Here is a 26,553-nt window from a genome sequence, read left to right on the forward strand (position 1 = left end):
CAGATACAAGTATGGGATCTATTATCGGGATTGCTTGGGACCTGGGGTTTTCTGGGTAAGGGTCTGTAATTTAGATCACCTCAACTCGAATTTCTAAATTCATGTGTTTTTTTTTAACTCACATTAATTGGATTTCACTCAAAATTCGAATATTTGATTATTTATTATAAAAATCGAAGGGTCAGAGTATGATAAATCTCAAAAATTGAATTTGAATTTTTAAAAAAAAATTGAATCAAGTTTGGATAATTCCCTAGTCGAATTTGACAGATTTGACCATAAAAAAATCGAAAATTTGAATTCCATTTTTTCAATTTGACCTTTAATATATCTGCCCCTAAGTCTACTAAAAATCATTTTAACATTAAATAAACCCAATACGACTATTTTTTCACCAATATGGATTTAGCTTGGTTGCCTTCAAGTACAAGGTATTGTTTCATTATTACAGAGAAATTTTTAAAAATGTTAAATATTTACTTACTATGGGAGATGGCCTTCCTATAATTTAAAGATTTCTGGATAATAGGTTTCCAGGAAAAGGAACACATAATTTCAAATGAAAAAAAAAAAATTTCTGAGTATTTTAATAAAAAAAATCTGACCAAACTAGAATCTGCAATTGGACCTTATTTATTATTAAAAAAAAAAATACGATTTTCATACCAGAAAAGTTCGAAACAGTCAGATTTTCGAGCTAATTCCAGCACAGACCACAGAAGCTTCCAAATAGGTCAGGGACCTCTCCCATTGACTTATATACAACCTCGGTAGGTCTGAGATGCTTTATTTTCAGATTCTGGCTTTTTCCATCCTCGGGGTATAATAAATCTCGAAAAAATTCACGTTTTTTTTCTCCACTAAAAATACGGATTTTATAGTAAAAAAAATAGAATTTTTTGCATTTTTGGCATTCGTACTTTAATAAATAACACCCTTTATGTTTGGTTTTAATTGGTCCCATTATTACTATATTTACATTTGACTATATGGAGAGCATAGCACAACATGTTTTGGACCTAAATGGTCCTTGCTCATGTAAAAGAACCAGTTGTGCTATATACTGAAAGTAAACTAACATTTGCACAGATACAAGGCTCTCCCATGGATTTTTGAATGTAAATTAACTTTGTGAGTGGTGACACCCAACTGCTGTTTGAAGGGCCAGAACTAGGGGTAGGCAGAGTAGGCACGTGCCTAGGGCGCAAAGCTGGGGAAGGGCGCCAGCAGGCACGTACCTTCTCTGGCTCCTACCCCTAGTCCGGTCCTCTCTCTCCCCGACTATCTGCTTCCTTGCATGTTGATTAGCCTTTGAGCTTCTGCTTCAATTCGCACATGCACGAGAGCTTCTATTCGCCAATGCGCGCACCCAGACTCTGGCTTTTGATGAGCCGCCTTGGACTAGAATACACTGACAATGAGTTAAGGAAAGAGGATTGAAGTATTATATTATATGCATCACTGTTACTGCTAATACTTATTGCTGATTGAGACACTTTTTATTCTAGAGCTGAGCTTCAGAGAAGAGCAGTGTATGAAATATAATAGCTATAACTTTACAGATGAAGAAGGAAATCTTCTGCAATGGATTCCTAAGTACTCAGGTGTATCATATCGGGATCGTTGTAAACTAGTTTGCCAGGCACGTGACCGAAATGAATTCAAAGTATTCCAGTCTAAGGTATAGTATCTGAACCTTTAATTTCTTTGGGCATTTAATTTGAATGTGATTTATGAGCTATCTAGGAGAACAACACTTGCCTGTTCTACAGAGAAATCAACTGTGTATCTCACCACAGGCTGAATTGCAAAGTACTGTAGTACAGGCATGAATAATGTGTTTGATGCCAACAGCTAGCAAAAGGCCAATAGTGAACATCAGTGCTAGGCAGGGCTGGAGTCAAAACAGACCCTGGCATTTCAGGTACACAGAGGCCCAATCAGCCCACACAGAAGCCCAAACAGACCCCACCAGCCTACTAAATACTGATTTTCTATGGGACCTTATGGCAGCCCCTCTGGCATTTGCCAGAAATCACAGATTGCCAGTCCGGGCCTGGTGCTAGGTATAACCTGAGTTGCTAATGGAACAGGGGAGTTGGTCATTTGTATGTGTGTCACTGTGTGTGTGTGTCATTGTATGTGTGTGTGTCACTGTATGCATGTGTGTGTATCTGTCTGTATGTGTGTTTGTATGTGTGTGTTACTTATTTACAATTTGTAAAATGAACATGGTAATTAGGGGGTGTGGCCACAAAAATGGGCATGGTCACAACTTTTTGTCCCTCTTTTGATTTCAAAAATGTTGGGAGGTATGTGAATGATCAGGCAGCAGCATAAGACAGTTATGTGGGACACACAAGACAAAGGGTGGGAGGGGAGGAGTTTGGCTGCTACAGCTCAGGAGTTCAGCCTGTCAGTCACTGCTGTGACCACTTCCTGTGAGAGAATGAACAGACACTCCCACTCTTCATTTCAGCCTAGACACCAAGCAGAGAGGTTCTCTCTGCAGCTCTGATATAATGACAGTTCTAGGAGGTAAAATGCTTTCAAAACGTTTTTCTTTCTGCATCATTACATGTTTTGAGGAAGGATGTGTAATATATCTGAATGTGAAGGTTATATGAAATGTCCCCTTTAACAGATTTCCTCCAAGTACAATACTACCTGTACAACAAGATGCTCTCCTAGTTTAGATTAACTATAAACATATATGCAATACAAGTATTTGATCTTTCATATAGAATGCTTGAGACTTGGGGATTTCTGGATAATGGATCTTTCTGTAATTTGAATCTACATACCTTAAGTCTGCTTAAAATTATTTAAATATTGAATGTGTGTATGGATTCATGCAGCCTAGTTACCATAAAGTACAAAGTACTGTTTTATTATTACAGATTAAAAAAAAAGTATATAAAAAAGTGTATCATTTTTAAAACAATTAATTACTTGCTTAATATGGACTCTTTTGGAGATGCTCTTCACATAATTTGAAACATTGTGGATAACTGGTTTCTGTAAAAGGGATTCCACACCTGTACAACTAACTTATTTTGGGGTATGGTAACAGTCCATTGGTAGCTTGCCAAATAAACTGAACAATCACAGTTCAGACCTTAACTGAGAATATTACAGGGTTAATCACGAAGACCTGCAAAGCTGCAAAGGCATTTAGTTCATATTATAAATATTGCACAAAACACTTTTTTAGAAAAAGAGAACCATGTATTAATATAAACAATAGCCTTTTCATTTCTACAAATTTGCAGACACTGGTATATCTTTGTGCCTTTCTGCCCTTCTGTACTAGATAATTAAATAAGCTGTGGTTTTTACATATTACAGCTTTTAATAGTTATTCACCAGTTCCTCTTAGCAGTTTAGGGAATGATTTAAATGTTAATATTTAACTTGGCTGAAGCTACTGAATGAATATCAGAGATGGTAGCTGACTGGATTGAATAATGATTTATTGCAGTAGACCAAACCAGGAGAATGTTCAAACTGACCTTAGAATAAATTCAGGCTTAAAAAGTTACATTTGTACCGTATCTTTGTGTACAGTTAGATCGTATTTATTAAAACACGCTTTTTTTCTAATTTTTATTGAGATAAATTAGACCGAACTCCCAACCACGTATAGCCTTAATTTACTAAAAACGTAAAAAAAAGCACATGCTGCAAAAGTTGCAACAAAATCGTGCAACAATTAGAATTGTGCAACTTTTTCTAATTGTCAGTCAAAAGCTTTTTCAGATTGTCAAACAAAAGGCAGTTACAAAATACACAAAACCCTCGAAGATCATAAAGGCAAGAAACATCTTCCAATTGTAAACTGGACATCTGCCATTTACTTCAACAGGTTTAGCTGGAATATTTCCGGATTTGGATTTGTCGCAGTTTTGTCACATAATAAATCCTGAAAAAGTTGTTTTTTTCTGCAACTTTTTCTCATTTTTTTGAGACAATTCGACCTTTTATAAATGTTCTCCTTAATTTCAAACAATTACAGCAGATTCTGACTAACCATAGATGCCTTCTAGGGGCCCATTTATTAAATCTTGAATTTTTCTGGTCAAGGTTTTTTAGGGTGAAAACTTAAATTTTTTAGATATTTATCGTATTTATCGCTGGATAATCTGAAAAACCTGGGGTTTTTGTCCAATTATGCAAAAAGGTTGTTTTTCACAGAAAAAAATTGAGTCTCCAGCGCATCAGTTGTATGACACGAATTGGCGCTCAATTTTGTCGCAACATTTTGTCGATCAGAGAAAAATTATTGATAAATGAGTTCAATTAGTGGAAAGGAGTTTGCTCAACTTTGTTTTCAAAAACTAAGATTAAATTGAGTTTAAGTAAATCAGCCCCTAGTATAATGTTCACTGTATAACTGAAATAGAGCTTTAAAAAATGTTAGTTTGTTTTTTAAGTTAACTTTTAGTATAATAATAGTATATAATAAAATGGTCTATTCTTGGCAACTTTTCCATAGGTTTTTAATTTTTGGAGTTATTGGTCTTACTCTTCTGTTTGTTTTCAGGTAGTATCTGTGTGGGGGGGGGACATTATTTTCTATTACCTTTTAAAGCTTATGATTCTTTTTTTCATTTGCACTGTGAAGGTTGTGGACGGAACACTCTGTGAGCCAGAGAGTTTGAAAGTGTGTGTGCAGGGCCAGTGCATCAGTGCAGGATGTGACCACATCTTAGGTTCCTCCAAAAAACCGGACAAATGTGGAGTATGCGGAGGAGATGGATCAAGCTGCAGAAAAATAACTGATTCATTTAATAAGTCAAAGTAAGAGATGCTACTCAGAAGTTTGTATGCTTATTTATACTTTGTAACTGTAAATACCGAATTACAAAGCAGACACAAAACTACCAACCCTTTGTGTGGTTTGTACAGTATTTACATCTAAGTTTCTTTTTTTTTTAACCATTATATAGCAATTTGTAAAATTTCATATTTTGTTGTTTATATGTGGGGTAAAGGGCAAGAAAAATGAAATGAGACTGCAGTGGTATGTCTAATAATTAAACTACTTGAAGCTAATCATTCCCCAACCCTTCCCTATTACAGGGAAAAGCAATGTGTCCCCTCAAATTCTCTCTCTCTTTTTTTAATGTATCACAAAGTCAAAGTATTTGCACTCTCAATGTTAGATTGGTCCACCAGGATACCAGTAAAACCCCTGTGTCAAAAATGAAAGTCACTCTTCTTAACTTCAATAAATAATACAGGTATGGGATCTGCCATCTCACTCGCAAATCCAATATCCTAAAAGCTCCACATTATGTGAAGGCCATAAATGCATTATAAATTAATAACTTTTTTTTTTAAATAATGTCCATTATATTGTAATAATTAAACAGTACCTTGTGCATAAATCCATTTTGGTGGCAAAATAATACTATTGGGTTAGTTTAATTTTTGCGTACTTCGACTAGGGAATAGTTCAAATTCGATTCAAATTTGAAAAAGAATGGAAAATTTCGAAATTTATCATATACTGTCTCTTTAAAAATTCATCTTCGACCATTCGCCATCTAAAACATGCCAAATTGCTGTTTTAGCCTATGGGCGACCGCCTAGAACCTATTTGGAGTCAATAGGTGGACTTTGAACAATCTAAGTTTTTTTTTGGGAAGATCTTTGAATCGAATGCGCTATTCCTTTGATTCGTACGATTCGAATTCTGCCTAATTCGGACCTATTCCATTGAAAACTGGTCTGGTCTTTTTGAATTTCGATTTTGACGTTTTTTCAATTCGAGATTCGACCCTTGATAAATATGCCCCTAAGGTTTAAGTTGTGTTTTCCACTAAATATTTTTTCAAGCTTTTTATATCTCAAATGAACACACAACTGGAATGGATTCTTATTTAAGAAAAAACTTGAATGGAAAAAACTTGATTTAGCAAGTTCAGAGTTAACAAATCAAAAACTCGAATTGCTCGAATTGATTGAGTTTTCGGGCATCTTCAAATAGTTCAATGGACCTCTGCCATTGACTTTTACATGACCTCAACAGGTTTTAGAAGGTGTATTTTTAGTTTCCAGGGTGAGGGTATAATAAATCTTGAAAATCTGATCTCGATCCTTATTAATTATGCCCCTTAAAATATTCCAACCCTGGAAATAGCTCAAATCCAAAAATACACCATCTAAAACCTGTCAAGATCATGTAGAAGTCAATGGCAGAGGTCCCTTGAACCATTAAAAGATGTTAATAGCCTTCATGATGTTTGAGTTTTTTTCTCGATCAATTTAATCAATTTGAGTTTTTGGATTATTAACCCCGAACTCATGCATCAAATTTTTTCTTAAAGGGATACTTTCATGGGAATTCTGCACTGAAATCCATTTCTCAAAAGAGCAAACAGATTTTTTGATATTTAATTTTGATATTTGACATGAGGCTAGGCATACTGTCACTTTCCCAGCTGCCCCAGTCATGTGACTTGTGCTCAGATAAACTTCAGCCACTCTTTACTACTGCACTGCAAGTTGGAGTGATATCATCCCCCTCCCTCTCCCCCCCCCAGCAGCCTAACAACAGAACAATGGCAAGGGAACCAGATAACAGCTCCCTAACACAAGATAACAGCTGCCTGTTAGATCTATGAACAGCACTCAGTAGTAAAAAGCCAAGTCCCACTGAGACACATTCAGTTACATTGAGTTGGAGAAACAACAGCCTGCCAGAAAGCAGTTCCATCCTAAAGTTCCACACATTGATAAATGACCCCCACACTCTTGCTTGCAGGCTAGCAACAAGCTTCCTTCATCTCCAAGCAGTCCATGGGTTTGTTAATAATAATATATATGTCTGTAGAGCCTACACATAGATAACTCCTTCCAATATAATATTTTCCTTAGAAAGAAATATTCTGCACAAAATTTGAGGGTAGTATATGACTGTATTCTGATTATGATACATATGCAATTACATATAAAGTCTTTTTGTTATTTCTAAGAAAACACTAGTGTGAAATGTTCAAAAGTAAAGTGATTTTTTTGTATAACAGTTTTGTGGTTCGGTTTGTTTTATTTCAGCCTCTATTGATATTGTGGAATTATCTGTTCCCTATTGTTTACAAACAGATATGGATACACTGACATTGTCAGCATACCAGCCGGGGCCACTAATATTGACATCAAGGAGCGTAGTCAGCGTGGTGGTATCTACGATGGCAACTATCTAGCAATCAAGAAATCAGATGGTAGTTATCTGCTAAATGGGGATTTTGCTGTCACATATATGGAACAAGACCTGCATTTAAGAGGAATTGTCTTGAAATATAGTGGATCTCTGACCACGCTAGAAAGAATTAGGAGCTTCTATCCTCTGCCTGAATCACTGACAATTCAATTACTATCAGTCCTTCCAGACACTCTCCCCCCCAAAGTGAAATACTCATTTTTTATCCCCAAAAATCTTTCATATGCAAAGACAAAAGCTAAATTATCTCATCATTCACTCCGGCCATTGTTAACATCTCAGTGGACTTTAGGGGACTGGTCTCCGTGCTCCAAGAGTTGTGGTTTTGGCTGGCAACGACGGACAGTAGAATGTCAAGATGTGGAGGGTGGATCATCAGACCAGTGTCCACAGGAACTAAGGCCAATAGATATTCAACCATGTGGGGACTTGCCCTGCCCAATTTGGAGAGTAGGTGGTTGGTCACCTTGTTCTCAAAGCTGTGGGGAAGGTCTGAGATCACAAAGGATCTTTTGTATGGACTATACAGGCAGAGAAACAGAGGAAGAGAAGTGTGACCCAGGAAAACGTCCTACAAAGTCAGTGAGCTCCTGTATTTTGGAGGAGTGCTAAGACTGTCAATATAAGGATATGTATGGAAGACATCATAAGGGCAGCTACTAACACAAGTCCTACTACTACTGATTGGGGATGAAATCAGATTGACAAAGCACAAGCACAGACATGTGATTACAGTTAATTTCTTTTAGGACCAATGACTATACAGCAAAACATACCTACACTGAGCAAAATAAAAGGAAAATTATTTTATTATAGTTATATAAAAACTTTACATCCTCAAATTCGGTTTAAGGATATATCAGAGAACTTTCTTGAGAAAGCATCTTGCGTTGCTGATATACTTTATTACTGCATCACATTACTGCACTGGTCTCTTTCAATCTAGAATGATGCACAAAAGCATTGCATGCCTTTAGAGCATTACCTGCTATTGTTCTACAGCAGCAACTGAAGAGGCTGTGCACTATATCCCAACAGCAAGATGAGCCCTGATTTAACAACTAACAGCAAACTGAAACATGTGGTGTTTCAGATATAAGCTAGGAATCTACCTCAATAGGGAAATACCTAACCTTCTGCATTATAATGTTTGTAATGACTTTGCAGTTGAGAGGTCCTTTGCCGCAAAATTGGTGTATGTTGTGTTGTCTATAAATATTTTTGTATCCATTTGAGCAACATTTGCATTTTTCTTTTTATGAGAACAGCACGGCATTAACTTTTCAGGTCCCAATGATAATCTTCAAATGGACAAAAAGTGACCTGTCACCACTGAAGCTTTCCAAAGACATACAAATAGCTTCTATTAGCAGTTCATTTTCTTGATACTCTTTGCTTTCACTAATTTGGGCAAGTCAGTTTAAGCAAAATAGTTATTTGTATGTATGTGGAGTCAGTTTATTAAGTACCTATGGGCAGCTAGATGGAATGAATGATAGCAATAATTGGTCATTGCCTCAGAATGTGTCTTTGCTCTATTGATGTACTGTAATTTATATTATTTCGATGTATTACACAAAACCCTCACTTCAGCAAAAGGCTATCATTTCTTTGCGTGATTATATTTGCAAAGATTTACTGTTTCATGACACACTTTGCATGACCTTTGTATTATATAACTTATTTCTTTACCTTGTTTCATTATGTATAGTTATTTTGGAAAATTTTTGGTAATTACTAAAACTGTGGCCTCATAATAAGCTCCGATTCTTTGGATAATACATTATTTGCAGAAATAGTTCCACCACTAACAAATAGACATTTCAACATTTTTATTGACATTAAGCGAAGTGTCCTCCTCAGAAAACTCTTTGACTATGCAGTTACAAAATAATACCAAAATAATAGTGAACGGATAGTTCCAAAATAGTGTGCTTATTCTTTCACTGGCCCGTGTGTTTATGGCATGGAGACTATTCACTGCAGGTAATATTTTAATTGTTTCTAACCCATAAGAGTAAATACACTTCTAGCAGTAGACAAAACAATAATCAAGTAATACGCAGCCGGGTTTATTATTTTTTTTTCAAAGAACCTTACTACAGCCATTATATATCTGATGTGCTGAATGCTGTTTTTTTCTCTAGTGTATATACTACATTTTTATACAATGACTTTGCGACTATTGTCAGATTTGGTGGGAGGGGAAATCATCACATATTTTTATTATATAACATTATACACATGCAGAAGTGTGGAAACCCTCACCAGCTGCTATAGCTGCAAATCCAAGGGGATTAGCAAAAAATAAGATTTAAATAGTTGTTTTCAGCTAATTACTGCTTTTTGATTAAACTGGGGTATGTGCACATACTAATTGCAGTTTTTCACTTGAGGTAATAAATCCAGTTTTAAAAGAAAAAGCATGTCAGTCCAACTTTAGTACCTGCTGACAGAAACGTGTTTCAACACAAAAGCACATTTTCACAAATTTGCCCAGTGTGCACTGACAAGTGGACCTCAGGCTGTCAATGCATACTAAAGTTGGGGGAGGGGGGTGGAAACAGCGGCTCTGCATTTCAGATGGAGAAAACACTTGGGGGCAAATTCACAGAGGGTCGAATATTAATTAACCCTCGATATTCGACTGGGAATTAAAATCCTTCGACTTCGAATATCGAAGTCGAAGGATTTTAGCGCAAAAACGATTAAATCCTTCGAATTGAACGATTCGAAGGATTTTAATCCAATGATCGAAGGATTATCCTTTGACCAAAAAAACTTAGGCAAGCCTAAGTCGGTAGGTTTTAGATGGCGAACTAGGGGGTCAAAGTTTTTTCTTAAAGATACAGTACTTCGACTATCGAATGGTCGAATAGTCGAACGATTTTTAGTTCGAATCCTTCGATTCAAAGTCGTAGTCGTAGTCGAAGGTCGAAGTAGCCCAAAAAACACTTAGAAATTCGAAGTTTTTTTACTTTGAATCCTTCATTTGAGCTTGGTGAATTGGCCCCTTAGTGTGACACTATCCGATGACTGATGGCACAAGCCACCTGAAACTGTTGGTAATGCCTATGAGCCAAGCTTACTGATGCTATCATCCCACCCCACCCATGCTGCACTGCTGGTTAAAAAAAAATAGTCTCTCAAATTACCAGGGTTGCCTTTTTGGGCAGGGTTTTCCCGATAAAAGATCTTTCTGTACTTTGCAATTTCATACCTTAAAGGATCAGTAACATCAAAAATGAAAGGGTTTAAAGTATTAAAAATATAATGCAGAGTTGCCATGCCCTGGTAAAACTGCTGTGTTTGCATCAGAAACACTTGTTTATATAAATAAGCTGCTGTGAAGCAATGGGGTCAGCCATTCAAAGGAGAAAAGGCTAATGTTACACAGTAGATAACACCATTATGTTCTACTTATCTGCTATCTGTTATCCACTGTTTAGGGTCAGGACACACAGGCAGATTCAGGGAGATTAGTCTCCTGGCAGGATGGCACTCGGCGTGATTCTTTTTCCGAAGTCGCCCGAAGTTGCCTCACGAGGAACACAGCAGCTTGTTTATATGAACTATTGTAGAGTTTCTGAAACAAACACATCAGTTTTACCAGTACAGGGCAACAGTTTATTATATTTTCATTACTTTAAAACACTGGTGTTTGGTGTTATTGTTCCTGTCTGCTTAGAAAATGTAAACATTAAAAAAACCCAATTACAACAAATGAAATTTGGTTAAAATGTTTCTGCTGTGCATATATAAATAAAAATATACATACATACATTCACATGCACTCTATGGGACACGCCCTTCCATTAATTCGGTGCTTTCTCAATAATGGATTTCTGGATAACAGATCCCATAGCTGTAGTAGAAAATTTCAGTCTGAAAAAAGCTCTGTTGAAATACTGCAGCAGAGAATCCACCTTGTGTGAGGCATAAATAAACTAAAGTTCATATATTCTATGTAGCCCAGTTGTAGATAGCTGTGCAATTAGTTTAATATATCACTTTATTGCTACTTTGTGGTGCTGCTATTATTAGTTGCAAAGTGACACACAGCTTTTATTTTGCATTTCCTATGTTCACCTCTTTGACTTCGAAGCCTACAAGTCTATTTCAGCACTTTGCAATAGTTAAATTGTTAATTGAAAACAAGAGTTCAGTACAGTGATGAAAGTTGGGAAGGATGTGTTTTTTTTCCTCATTTGAGAGCAGCTGGAAAACATCTGGATTGTTTTATGTAACTTCGCCCAATACCTTTCCAAGCGTGGGAATAATTCATCAACACTGATCTAGATTGAGAAATATCATTTCACATGAAGAAGACAGTTACATAGTAGCTATGACGGTTACTAACAAGTAGTCATTCAAACAAACCAAAAAAAGTGTAAACAAAAATGTCCTCAATATTTGATGCTTTGTGCTTTAGTGTAAATCAAAGTATGGAATCTATTATGTGGAAACTTGTTATTCAAATGCTCCACAACAGAGCAACTTAACATCTTCAAACAATTTTTCATTTGGACAGATTTGCTTTCATTCTGTTAAAAGACATCACCTTGCACGTAAAGGCAAAACAATTATTTTGGGTTATTTAATGCTTAACTGTCTTTTAGGCACAATGTTTACATTATGGAAGACCCAGATCCCAAGCATTCCAGATAATAGATTGTACCACTAATAAGGATAACTTTTTTGTTTACCATACAATGAACTTGTACTATGGTGTAACCAGTGATTTTCTATGAGAGTTCATAGTCTTTAATTTTACATTTTGTGTGCAGCTCTTTAATTTTCAGCTTAAGATGTTGCATGATTACTAGGGGTTCTACTGATCTAGCAGTACTCTGAATGTCCGACGTCTTGAACAGAAAGATAAGTAATAAAAAAAATCATAACAAAATCTAGCCTCAGAATCTCCTTTTTGGTTATTGAGCCTGACAATTTTAGCAAGAAGGTGGATAAATTTCATTATAGAGAGAGAGAGAGAGACAGAATAGAAAGGCAAATAAAAAAAGCATACATTTAATGCATAAGTGAGTCTTGAAAATTATGTCTGTTGGCATAAATGACATAAATTATCATCAGCGCAGAGTTTTATATGGGCTTAGCTTTAAAGCTTTAAATATATGTAAGCAAATACATAGATCTTGTGTGTGAAATATATTCTGACTTTTATTTTAAGTTAAACATTTAATATTTTTTATATTTTGTAATTAGGAACATTGTTTAAATAAGGTTTTAAAGAGTCTTAGGATTTAAAGGGGAGGTATATCCCTTCTGTAACAGAACATACAACCCCTCCCTTCACTCTTTGTTGTGACTGTTTTGTTAACAGGAGTCCATAATGCAGGAGGATTACCTGGGCACTGGTAATATACTTATGTGCCTTTTAAGGACCGAACATGAAGTAGCTTCAATCTCCCTGTTTGGTTCAACAAATAAACTACACATTTTTCATGATTAGGCAAAATGTTAATAAAAAGAATGTTAATTTGATGGATTACCTACTCTTCCTACCAAGGATTTTGCATGAAGAACCAAGTTAAAAAATGATTATACTTTCACTTTATACATTCTGCTCTGATCATATTAAGATTTACTAAAATCATAGATATAGATCCTGATAGCTCAAATAAGTATGCAACCTTTAAAGAACAAGGAAAGTCAAATTCTTTAAAGGATTCCAACTTTGTAGGCACCTCATAGTGAATCTAGCAGCTAACCTTGGACATTGGGCTCTTCCTATGTAAAACAAAAACACACCAGCCTAGAGAATTTTACTTACCTTGCCCTACAATACTACTTACCTTGCACAATCAATAGTCTATGGGGCTGAGTTATCAAATTTGGGCTTGCGAAAAAGGTAAACGTGACTACACACACACACACCATACTCATGATTTATCAAAGAAAAAAAAAAACACATGAAAAAAATTCAGCCAGTTAAAGCTGCAGAGTTTCTATAGTTTCTACAGTTGTGTCTTTTGATCCAGCACCTACAAATAAGCTATTTATTGTCAATAATTGTCCTATATTATGAGTTTCATTCTATAGCCCTATAACAAGCTATGAATGGTTTTTGACCGGTTGCATTCTACAGAGGTTATCGGTTATCTGCTTTATTTTGCTGTCCCCATGTTACACAGCAGCTAATTTATATAAAGCGCAATAATGTTTCTGAAGCAAACACACAATATTTAGCAGTGCAGGGTGATACTACATTACCATGGTATGTATATGTGGGACTTGTACATTTGATAGAGAATAACAGCAATAACTACAATCTTGTGACAAAAAATCACTGGAAATAGCTCACCCTACTCATACTGCATGTAGACTGAATTATATGTAAATGTGGTGTTTTTATCATAGTCCTAAAACCCCCCTTATAGGAGTGGTTAGTTTAGTATGTTATAGAAGGGCATCTTTTCAATTGGTCTCTATTTTTATAGTTTTTTAATTATTTGCCTTCTTCTTCTGACTGTTTCCAGCTTTCAAATGGGGGTCACTGTCCAAACAGACCCTTTTGCTAGGGTCATTTGGGCCTTAGCAACCTCGATTGCTGAAATTGCAAACTGGAGATCTGCTGAACAAAAAACTAAATAAATAAACCACAAATAATAAAAAAATGAAAACCAATTGCAAATTGTTTCAGAATGTCACTCTCTACATCATACTAAAAGTTACTTTAAAGGTGAATAACCCCTTTAATCTCATGCCAATGCTTTCCATACAAAAGGTATGGAAAAGAGCATGAGAGCCGTGGAAGTCAAAATGCACAGGGTAACATTGCCTTAGGACTGTTTTTTCCTTCTCATTGCAGTAAATTGCAGCTGAAAGAGTCTCACTGGAAGACAAAAATTAACCAGTGTAACACTAGCCTCAGTGCAGTCTCAGATGTTATGAAAAAATCAATTTTCAATGAATAATAAGGATATACTTTTCCTGGGGTTGTTGAATTTCAAAAGCATCATTTCCATTTGTGATGTAATCTACAGAGCAGAGAATTAAATCTCTAACTTTTCCCCAAACTGAAGCACCTAATGGGAAAATGTGCACCAGTCTGGACCTCTGTTTTACCTATCTCCATACCACCATCTTTTCATTATTTCACAAGAATCCCTTGTTACTATCATCTGCAAGTCTGGGAGTCTGAAGAAGCACAATGGGAGCCTTAGGAAATTTAGGCAAGATGGCTGTATGGTGCTAGGTAAGAAAAATCCCTGGACCACTGTAAAAATGATCAAGTTATCCCACTAGGGACTGTCTAACATACTGGTAGCCCCTCAGTGTAACAAACATTCCTTTTCCTTTAAGTCTGGGGTAAAGTTGGATACTAATAAATTCTCTTGTAATGTACAAAGTGCTGCATTAATAATCAGCACTGCCATAGGCATGCCCTCTCTCCTACTCGATTCTATTATAATTAATATTTCTCAGTCGGCCCTACCTGTCAGTGCAGGACGACTGGGGTTAAGTTGATCCTCTCTGGAGGCAGGACAAACTGAATAAGTTCTTTTCCAATCTCCTTCATCCAACTGGCTCCACCTCTTCCTCCAGTTTTTTCAGTTTGTCCTGCTTGGAGGCAGCAACTTCTCCTTCTCTCGACTATTTTATTTTATTTTATTATTTATTGTTATTATTCTCTTTTATTACAATGGAATATAGTTGTTTGGTTGAGCCCTGTGTGTGCTCCCTAACATCACATATTACCCTAGGTAGAGCCCAGTGTGTGCTCCCTTTCTACTGGACCGACCGCGGCGAATCCTACAGACAGTTTACTGTCTTGGAGTGCTCCCGAGTTTCCCAGGTTGAGCCCCACATAGAACGCACTGCTGCCTGCAGTCGTCGTTCGGTATTATTTGCTTCACCCTGTTCAGGTGCGCTCCCGGTTGACCAGGTTGAGCCCTGACAGAGACCGCACGGCTAAAGGGAGCCTCCAGGCGGTAACAGGGAGTGAGCTCCCCTGTCACTGGGTTGAGCCCGTGGTTGCGCTGCATATTGCGCAGGTTTTAGACATTTAAACAGTGTTCTACTGCGCCTCACCTTCGCGCCTTAATTTCGCGCCGACAGTAAGGTCGCAACTTCCGCTCAGTGCGCATTGTGGGAACTTCCGGTTCACGCGCTCCGAACACAGCGCTTATGCACGGAAGACTCGCGCCATTACTGCACAGTAAGCCTGCATCTCATAACGATCGTAGATCTTCCCTATCAGGTAAAAGACCTCCTTACTTCAATATGGCTAGTCAGGAGGATGAACTATTGTCACTGATTGAGGAGATAGATCTCCCGGACAAGTCTCGCAAGGTTAAAGCCAAAGTAAAAAAGCTTGTCAAATCTAACACAAAACGGAGGGATCAATCTCCCTCACCTGCACGGCAGGAGCTTAATACCGAATCTGGTTCTAATATGATCACTGTAGCCATGGTTCATGCTCCTCAGGAGTCTCAACATGCAGCTCAGCCATCACAGACAACCCACATAATTAATGCGGGACAAGATCAAAGTTCAATGGCACCAGCTACTGACATGTCACAACTTATGGCATGGATACAGTCTACCATTAATACTTCTGTCTCTCAAGCAGTCTCTGCTCACTCAGTCGCTGAACCCAGTAAAAGAAAGCGCAAACGCTCACCTTCCCCTACTTCCCATCCTGACTATGATACTCAATCTTATCAATCATCAGGGGAATGTAGTTCTACAGGGTCAGAAGACTTCCCTTCATCTGATGACCAATCTAGTGATACTGATGAGCCAACCAGACAGCCAGACGCAACTAAGAATATATTAAGAGATATCTTTGCCACTCTGGATATTAAGGAGGAACAGTTGACACTATCCAAAGCAGACAGAGTATTGGGCAATACATCAAAAAAACCAAAAACATTCCCAGTCTGTAAAGCTATTTCAAAACACATTGAAACTGAATGGCTTCAGCCAGAGCGAAAAAACACTATTCCTAGTAAGTTTTTCAATACGTATCCCATACCTGAGGATTATAAACACTGGGACAAGATTCCCAAGGTAGACCCAGCTATTGTTAGACTGGCACGAAACACTACCTTACCAGCAGAAGACGCTGGATATCTCAAAGATCCAATGGACAAAAAGATAGACTCGCTTAGACGCGACTTCCAAAATTCTTCCAAAAATTCTTCAAAATTCAGCAGCCATTTTGAGACCCGCAGCTGCAGCTACCACTGTGGCCAAGACGGCAAAATTTTGGTGTCAGGAGTTACTAAAGAATCCACCTTCCTCACCAGACCAATTTACTGAAGAAATAGAAAAAATCAAATCTGCCCTTTCATTTTTAGGCGAGGCGGCCATTGACACAGCAAAACTTGCGGCAAAAGCCTCAGCAGCCTCAGTTACTGCTCGCAGGGCGCTGTGGCTACGTCAGTGGTCGGGCGACACTGCATCTAAACACAAACTAACATCACTTAAATTTGCGGGAACACAACTCTTTGGTCCCGAATTGACACAAATAATTTCCAAAGTCACTGGCGGCAAAGGGGCCTTCCTACCACAAGGTAGACGTCCCAGGCGAGACTTCCACAAACGTAACTTCCAACACAAGACTTGGAATTCTTCGAACCGCCAGCAAAGAGGTTCCAGACCTCTACCACAGGCGCAATCTAGCAGGAGATACAAGGCCCCATGGCAAAACCAAACCAAAAGCATCCGCAAACATACTCCAACAAAGAGTCAGGGTTCCTGACTCCAGCAGTATGGCATCTCCACCCCCGGTGGGAGGAAGGTTGGGCGACTTTGTGAAGGTTTGGCAAAATTCAATTACCGACAGATGGGTTATAAAAATTTTGGATCAGGGCTACAGTATTCCCTTTGCCAAGAGACCACCAACTCAGAGGTTCACATCATCAAAAATACCTCAAGATCCAGAAAAAAAGCAAGCCCTACTCAATATTGTTTCAGACCTACTTCAAAAGAACGTCATTGCTCCAGTGCCCACTCAGTACCGGTTTCACGGATTTTACTCCAACCTTTTTTTAGTGCCAAAAAAAGACGGGGGGTTTCGCCCAGTACTAAACCTTTACCCTCTCAACAAATTCGTCAGTTACGACCGCTTCAAAATGGAGTCTCTCCCATCAATCATAAGGTCCCTAAAACCGGACATCTTTATGTCCAAAATAGACATCAAAGATGCATACTTGCATATTCCCATCAATCCAAGCCACCAAAGATTCCTACGTTTCGCAGTGGGACAGCTTCATTTCCAATTTCAGGCTCTCCCATTCGGCCTCACATCAGCACCCAGGGTCTTCACAAAGATCCTGGGGGCCTTACTAGCAGTCCTGCGAATCAGAGGGATCCATGTTGCAGCATATCTGGACGATCTCATCGTCCTGGCAGACTCCGAGGAATTAGCCAGCCTCCATACAAACCAATGCCTCCAGTCTCTGCAGCAACACGGCTGGATCATAAATTACGCAAAGAGTTGCCTACTACCAACACAGACCCTGGAGTTCTTAGGCATGCAGATCGATACAAAGATCAGAAAAATATTCCTACCAACTCCAAAAGCCATCACCTTGAAACGAGCGGCACACGCGATTCTTCAACACCCGCAGGCTTCAGCTCACGACATCCTTCGTCTGCTCGGGCTGATGGCGGCCAGTATCGAAGGCGTGCCCTTCGCAAGGTCTCATCTACGACCAGTTCAATGGGAATTCCTCCGAAGGTGGAATCGAGACCACCAAGATTTATCTCAAGTGATCCATCTCTCACAAAGAGCATTGTCCAGTCTAACGTGGTGGACACACCTTCCCAATTTAACACAAGGCAGGGTCTGGGATCGTCCAGTCCAAGAAATAATCACAACGGATGCCAGTCTCAAAGGGTGGGGGGCAACATGGCCACCCCGAGTATGTCAAGGCACATGGTCATACCAAGAAAGCAGATTGCACATAAACGTTCTCGAACTCAGGGCGGTTTATTATGCCCTATGCAATTGGCAAGTTCACCTGAGACACAGGCATATCAGAATTCAATCCGACAACAGCACGACCGTTGCTTACCTGAATCGACAAGGGGGAACCAAGAGTGCTTCAGCATTGTGGGAAGTGTCCCGGATCATGGATTGGGCAGAAGCCAACAAGGTCTTCATAACTGCAATCTTCATTCCAGGGGTACAGAATTGGGAGGCCGACTTTCTAAGTCGCAATACCTTGGATCCAGGGGAGTGGCATCTCAAGCCAGCAATCTTTCGACAAATAGTAGACAAATGGGGCCTGCCATGTCTGGATGTGATGGCATCCCGATTCAACACACAGCTTCCACGTTTCCTAGCAAAAATGCACGATCCACAGGCAGTGGGAGTGGACGCTCTAACCTGCCCATGGAACTGCAAGTTAGCGTATGCGTTTCCACCAATTCCGATCATTCCACGACTACTACACAAAATACGACTGGAAAGAGTAACCACCATAGTGATCACTCCCTGGTGGCCCCGCAGGGCATGGTTTGCAGAGCTCATCCAGATGTCGGCAACAAGGCCATGGTCTCTTCCACTAATACCGGATCTACTGTCGCAAGGCCCAGCACGGGCAGACCATCTTCACAGGCTCAATTTAACGGCATGGCTCTTGAAGCCAGACTATGGAAAAGAGCAGGGTTTTCAGACAAGGTAATCCACACCTTACTTGCTGCGAGAAAACGTTCCACCTACCTCACTTACCACAGGATTTGGAACTGTTTCATTTCCTGGAGTAGAGAACATAGCATACCATGGCAATTCCCTTCTTCTGCACATATTCTAGATTTCATACAGAGTGGAGCAGATAAAGGACTCAGTACTTCAGCATTGAAAGTGCAGATCTCGGCACTTTCAGCTCTTCTTCGTAAACAATGGGCGCTTCTACCAGAGGTCAAGCTGTTTTTTCAGGCACTCCAACAACTACGTCCTCCACTGAGAGACCCTGTTCCTCCGTGGAATCTCAATCTAGTACTAAGGGCCTTACAACGTGCTCCCTTTGAGCCTTTGGGTTCTGTTGACGTAAAATTTCTTTCCTGGAAAGTGGCATTCCTCCTTGCTATCTGTTCAGCCAGGAGGGTGTCTGATCTGGCAGCTCTTTCTCATAAACCTCCTTGGACAATTTTTCATCAAGATAAAGTCGTCCTTAGAACAGTTCCTTCACACTTACCTAAGGTCACTTCAGAGTTTCACATCAATGAAGAGCTGATCTTGCCATCGTTCTGCCCAAAACCGAATAATCCCACAGAACAACAACTTCATACCCTGGATACGGTACGGGCATTGAAATTTTATATTCACAGAACAGCTGACTTCAGACGGTCAGACGCTCTCTTTGTCCTCTTTGGCAGTAATAAAAAGGGTATACAGGCATCCAAACGCTCATTAGCTAGATGGATAGTTTCAGCTATACTTGAGGCCTATAAATCCATGCATCAGGATCTTCCCTTTCAAGTAAAGGCTCACTCCACGAGGAAAGTTAGTACTTCCTGGGCCCTTCATAACCAGGCTTCCATGGAAGCTGTTTGCAAGGCAGCCACTTGGTCTTCCTTGCACACTTTTTCTAAGTTTTACAAGTTAGATGTTACAGCCTCTTCAGAAGCGGCTTTTGGCAGAAAGGTGCTACAAGCAGCTGTGGCACATAGATAGCTTCTGCACTTTTCATAGTTCCTTGCATACTGTTTTTTTTTTGGCCCCTCCCTATTTGGACGGCTTTGGGACTTCCCCAGTCGTCCTGCACTGACAGGTAGGGCCGACTGAGAAAAGGAGATTTTCTTACCTGAAAAATCTTTTTCTCATAGGCCCGTACTGTCAGTGCAGCATCCCTCCCTTTTTTTGGGGTGCCGGTTTTTGCTGCTCGACCTTTAGTTTAGATAGCTAGGCAGTTAGGATTGTCTCCACCGGCAGGCTCTGGTACAAAACTGGAGGAAGAGGTGGAGCCAGTTGGATGAAGGAGATTGGAAAAGAACTTATTCAGTTTGTCCTGCCTCCAGAGAGGATCAACTTAACCCCAGTCGTCCTGCACTGACAGTACGGGCCTATGAGAAAAAGATTTTTCAGGTAAGAAAATCTCCTTATCACAAACCATGAACAAATCTGTGCCACACTGACAAGCTCCAACAAGCATGATACCATTTTGATAGGGGTGGTTGTTTTCTCTCCTTATAAATGTGCCATTGTGTAAAGGCAAGTAAACATTCCACTATATTACATCATTATCTGACAGCCTGGCTCATTGGTTAATTAATGTCCTTGTTCTTATTGTAACGCCTAACCTATAGCTACTACCATTCACTGTAAGAAAAAATAAATATACATATAAATAAGGTTCTCTATGCAGAATATATCATACCAATACAAAAGGCAAACTCTAACTACATTGTTTGTAGTAAACTTACCTGAATAACATGCTGGAAAATATACCTCCTTTTTGACATGTCTATTAAGTTGATGCATAAACACCAGTGGCGTAACTAGAGTTTGCGGGGTCCCCCTGCAGAGGAACTTTCAGGCCCCCCCCGGCAAGAAACTTTCAGTGCCCCCTCCATTTATATTAGTCAATGGCAATGACAATATTATGAAGTAAGAATAACATATATGGAATATATGGAAAAGTAAATTAGATGAAGGAAGAACAAATTAAACAAAGGATGAAGATTTGATCATTCATATGAATCAAATTTTGAAGAAAGATGAAAATATACAAGATCATAAGGATTAGTAGAGTTTTTGCAGAAATATTCAATACATCAGCCTGAAACACTACTTTTTTAAGCACATTCCTTCTTTTTTTAAAATGGTATAATACATTTATACTTTCTTGTTTTTCACTCAAAGTATCTCCTTTCTAAATTAAGTTCAAAAGCCTTCTATTAGCAGTCTAAAAGTGCAAATATCTCAGAAACAGTTATAATTGCAAATAAATGTAAGTGTACATTGATATAATTTTTGGTTTAGTCCCATTTAACATCCACTACACTGTTGCTTGGAATACTGTACCTGTAGCTGCCTTAGAAACTGTCAGAAAATGAAAGAAGGCAACGAAAAGGAAAAGTAATCGTTTGCACTTAAATAACAAATAAAATCCGTGACCCCCCAATCCAAGAGCTTTCCCAGAGGGCTGCATTCGTGTTGCTCCCCCCCTCGGAAACCAGAAGTCGCCTCACGACAAGAGACGATGAAAATTTTTTTTTCCTTTATATTTTTTATTATTGTTGATTCATTTTACTATTTTATTGGTTACTTACCCAACTCTACTTTCTATCTTACTGATATCTTCTTCACCCTTATCCCTTTTCTTAGTAGCTTCGATTAGACACCTCGTCACTCCAGAGCTCTCCAAACGGAACCGGGATGGACGCTCAGACTCCCTCTGGCTCCTCCTCTTTCGACTTAAAGGTAGGCTCACATAATGTCAATGGCTTTAACACGCCACAAAAACGAACGTTGGCCTTTTCAGATTATCACAAAAATAGAGTAGATATCTTGCTGTTACAGGAAACCCACTTCAGCAAAACATCTTCACCTGCTTACCTGTCGAAATATTACCCGCAGGTATATCTGGCTAACTCGCCCACCAAAACAAAAGGTGTGGCTATCCTTATAGCGAAACAGATTAAGTTCCAATTTAAACAGAGACGTACAGACCCCGAAGGCCGTTTCATCATTGTCACTGGCTTACTACAGAACCAACTGACTACAATAGCCTCAGTCTACGCCCCTAACACGTCCAGGCAGACATTCTTCAAAACATTCTTTGACAAACTTGCAGAGATCTCGGAGGGCAGAGTCATAGTGGGGGGAGACTTTAATGCCACTCTCAATAATAACTTAGACAGATCACGGATGATCCTGGCGCCTCATATTCCCAATCCCTGTGATAGAGACTCCAAAACCTTAGCTAAGCATCTGACAGCAGAGACGTTAGTAGACGTATGGAGGGAGAAACACCCAATAGATAGAGACTACTCATACTATTCCAGCGTCCACAACACTTACTCCCGCATTGACTTTATCTTCACTAAGGCAATACATGTACATTATGTCCACTATGCTAAAATTCACGATATCACCTGGTCCGATCATGGTATGGTGGAGATCATATTCGACAACTGGGATGTGCTGAGGGGGGCAGGGAGTTGGAGACTAAATGAATCTATACTTTTAGATGTTGATGCATGCGCGGACTTTGTTAGCACGATCAAAGAATACTTCAGGATAAATAGCCCATCAGAGACTTCCCTTGCAAATAGATGGGATGCACACAAAGCAGTGATCAGGGGGGTATTGATCAAACACGCCACAAGATTGAATAAGATTAGAGAAGCGAAAACTCAACAGCTTTCACTCAAATTACATAACCTAGCTGTATCCCATAAACAACATCCGACCGAAGATAGTCTTTAGAATATACAAGATATAAGAGCACAATTACTTCAAATTTTATCAGACAAGGCTGCATATGTGATGCAGAGAACTAAGCATCTGTATTATGAATATGCTAACAAACCACACACAATGTTGGCCCGTAAACTTAAGGCCGTACAGACCTCGCAGACTATCCATGCTATCCGCACTTTAGAAGGGACAACAACAAGAGATACCCGACAAATTCTCAAAACATTTCATGCTTTTTATTCTAAATTATACGCAGCGGACAAAGCCCCTGATGCAAAGTTGGCGAGTCGTTCAGATTTTTTGACCAACTGGGCCCCTGCTCCCTTGTCAAAGGTAGATCAGGACTTGTTGACAGCACCTATAGATTTAGAGGAAGTTACACAGGTAGTTAAGGACTCTAAACCAAACAAAGCCCCTGGCCCAGATGGCTTTACTGCCAAATACTATAAAAAATTCTCCGAACACCTGATTCCACACTTACAAGAACTATTTCAAGGGCTTCTGGAAGGGTCACCCTTAACACAACACATGCAATCTGCGAACATTATCATGATACTAAAGCCTGGGAAAGACCCCCAAAACTGTGATAGCTACCGACCCATTTCCCTCATCAACTCTGATATAAAGATGTTTGCAAAAATATTGGCGAACAGACTCACCATGATACTCCCACAACTCATCCATCATGACCAAGTAGGCTTTGTGCCAGGGCGACAAGCAGCTGATAGCATACGTAAAGCAATTAATTTAATAAGTCTAGCCCAAAGAATGCAAACCTCCTCCCTTCTCCTCTCTTTGGATGCACAAAAAGCGTTTGACAGATTGGATTGGGGTTACATGTTTGCGGTATTGGAGAAATTACAAATCCCTACACCGTTCCTCACAGGGTTTAAACAATTGTATGTGGCTCCTTCGGCTCGAGTGTTGAACATGGGCCTCCAGTCTGACCGTATTGAGATCCAGGGAGGGACGAGACAGGGTTGCCCGTTGTCTCCCTTAATGTTCGCTTTATCCCTCGAACCCCTAGCCCACGCTATCAGAAATGACCCTAACATCAAAGGCTTTCAGGTGGGTGAAACGATGCACAAGATAAATCTTTTCGCGGACGATATCCTTCTTACACTTACATCCCCTCAGACCTCTTTGCCAAATGTGTTACAGACGCTGGATCAGTTCCAACGTATCTCTGGCTACAAAATTAACCCTACGAAATCTCATGTACTCCCACTGAAAATGTCAAAGCCAGAACTGAAATTATTGCAGCTCAATTTTGATTATAAATGGGAGACAGACTCTTTGGAGTATTTGGGGATCCGCTTGACTTCGTCCTACGATACTTTATACAAGGCCAATTATCCTAAACTGTTGGACAAACTTAAAAGAGACTTGCTCACCTGGCACAAATACCACCTGTCTTGGTTCGGTAGAATAGCGGCAATCAAAATGACATTACTACCGAGACTATTATATCTATTCAGGACTTTACCAATACACTTTCCGGAAAATACGGCACATGCCCTTCAAAGGGCTATATCAGACTTTATTTGGGAAGGCAAAAAACTTAGAATTAAGGCAGCGATCATGACTAAACCCAAAGCTATGGGGGGATTGGGAGTCCCAAACATACATCGATACTATTTGGCGAGCAGACTAGAATCAATTATCCACATACATGCATTGACTAGTGAGCCTTGGAAGGAAATTGAGAATCATTTCATTCGCCCTCTACAGCTAGCCCATTTATTCTGGATACCGAAGGCTTCCAGAATTACTCCTCTGGATATCCTACCTACATCACAACATGAGTTAGACTTGTGGGATGCAAATTGTCTAAAAATGAAATTAAGCACCCTCAACTCTAGATTTCGGACCATTTTTTGTAATACAGATTTCACACCGGGCTGTACCCCATCAGACTTCATCCCCTGGATAGCGGCGAATATGATCACACTTCATGCCTTTTTGTCGGGCCAGACTGTTATTTCTTTTCAACAATGTAGAGAGAAATTTAGTATACCGCACTCACACTTTTTCAGATATTTACAAATCAGGCATTATTTGGAAGCTGCACTTAAACTTAAAACGGACAGTTCGCTCACATATTTTGAGACCATTTGTCATAACCGTACATACCCGACACATTTGATCTCCAGCCTCTATAGCAGCCTAGCTTCAGACACGACGAGCTTGAACCAACCCTATATGACGAAATGGGAGGAAGATCTAGGCCTCACAATATCAGACAAATCCTGGTCACTAATATGGGATACGGCGAAAAAAACTTTGTGCAGTCTCAAACGAAAGGGCATATAAGATCATATTTCGTTGGTATTACACCCCCACCCGCATCAGTAGACTTAGTGGCAACCCAGACCATGCTTGCTGTTTTAGAGGTTGTGGGGAGACAGGCTCCTTTATACATACGTGGTGGACATGCAATATAGCCCAGGACTACTGGAAGAAGGTAGCAACTCTGCTCTCCGAGGTTCTCCGCTGCACTATTCACGCGTCCCTACATACATTTCTTTTAGGCATGAGAATCCGAACGATCCAATCCCGAAGCTCGCACAAATTGGCCACACACATTCTAACTGCAGCAAGATCTCTATTGGCAGCAAATTGGAAAAAGACACAAATACCAGGCGTGCAAACACTTATTGCTAAAGTAAACTGGATTCGAGCAATGGAATCAATAAGAGCCAGACTTTTGGATAGAGGTTATGAGGAGGAGCTGGAGTGGCATCCCTCCGGTCCAACACCTGGCGACGCTTCAGATGAGGACCATTGTTGCAACTTAAGGTATCATACTAAGATCAGGCCCACGAAAACTAAAGACTACTTTAGACATATGACTAACGATGCTTTCCAAATGGGGTGCATCGGTAGCTGACCTCATTCTTGCTATTTTCTGTTTCCCTTTTTTCTTCTCTTCCTTCTCTATCATTCCTTTTCTTTCCTTTTTCCCTCTTTCTCTTTTTGTCAATTAATAATACAGTAGCTGTGGAATTGTCACGGACTAAGCTTGTTCACGAGACCTACGTTTAATGTTCTACTGGAAAGTTACATTCATTGTTGATACTCGTATACAGTAGATGTTTCTCTGTTGAACCACTTCTTGAACTCTATACTGTATTGAAAAACATTCAATAAAAATTTAAATATTAAAAAAAAAAAAAAAAAAAAGTTGCTCTGTCTGTTATCTGGAAGCCTATTTTTTTCCTTCCTATTTTCAGGGAAAGTCAATCATGCAAATCAATGCATGGTTGCTAGGGTGATGTGAACCCTAACAACCAGATTGCTGAAATTGCAAACTGGAGAGATGCTGAATAAAAAAAGCTAAAGTCAGGCAAAGCAAGAATATTATGTACTTGAGGGAACATTTAATATTTTCAGATGAGCATACTGCACATGGTGAGAGGGATCTCTCACCTGTAGCTCTGCTGCTGCTCAGCTAAACCTCTAAGCAACAGATGGAGCCATAACTATCAGGAAAGCAGTCCATGTGGATGCTGGTGGAGGGCAGAACTATATAGAACATAAGGGGATTTTTACCACTATAATTTTGTGAAACAGATCACCTTCATTAAGGTTTGGGGGTGCTATAGAAGATTATGCTGTGGGGCCCAGGAACTTGTACTTCTGCCACTGGCTACAGCCACACCTACAAACTAACAAACACACACACACAACCCTGGAGTAGTGCCCTGGTTGACACTGCATGTACCTGCTTCTCCATGGGGTCTTGCCCCTGCTGGCCACTATGGGTGCTATGATCCTCTCACAGTTGCAGCCCTCCAGCAGATAAACCCCCGAAGGTCTCTCGCTCTGCTTCGTGTCAAAGTAGTAGAAGAGGACATTCTGCTACAGGGCAAACCACTTCTCGTGCCACCTGCTGGTCTCCGTGGCCTTCTTGCTGACGGATCCCCTCTTG

The 26,553-nt window shown here is 39.6% G+C and overlaps 1 protein-coding gene across 2 annotated transcripts in view; it reads left to right on the plus strand.

Moving 5' to 3' along the window:
* adamts8.L (ADAM metallopeptidase with thrombospondin type 1 motif 8 L homeolog) overlaps nucleotides 1-8,460 on the plus strand; it is a 36,136-nt gene extending 27,676 nt beyond the window's left edge. For both annotated transcript variants that reach the window (XM_018225690.2, XM_018225689.2), the window contains 3 exons: nucleotides 1,509-1,681; nucleotides 4,625-4,800; nucleotides 7,108-8,460. In XM_018225690.2, coding sequence (XP_018081179.1) covers nucleotides 1,509-1,681; nucleotides 4,625-4,800; nucleotides 7,108-7,837 — 1,079 coding nt within the window. In that variant the 3' untranslated portion in view covers nucleotides 7,838-8,460. The remainder of the gene's footprint in view (nucleotides 1-1,508; nucleotides 1,682-4,624; nucleotides 4,801-7,107) is intronic.
* The last annotated feature ends 18,093 nt before the right edge of the window (nucleotides 8,461-26,553 follow it).

The sequence above is a fragment of the Xenopus laevis genome, chromosome 7L (assembly GCF_017654675.1).
Source record: "Xenopus laevis strain J_2021 chromosome 7L, Xenopus_laevis_v10.1, whole genome shotgun sequence".
NCBI lineage: Eukaryota > Metazoa > Chordata > Amphibia > Anura > Pipidae > Xenopus > Xenopus laevis.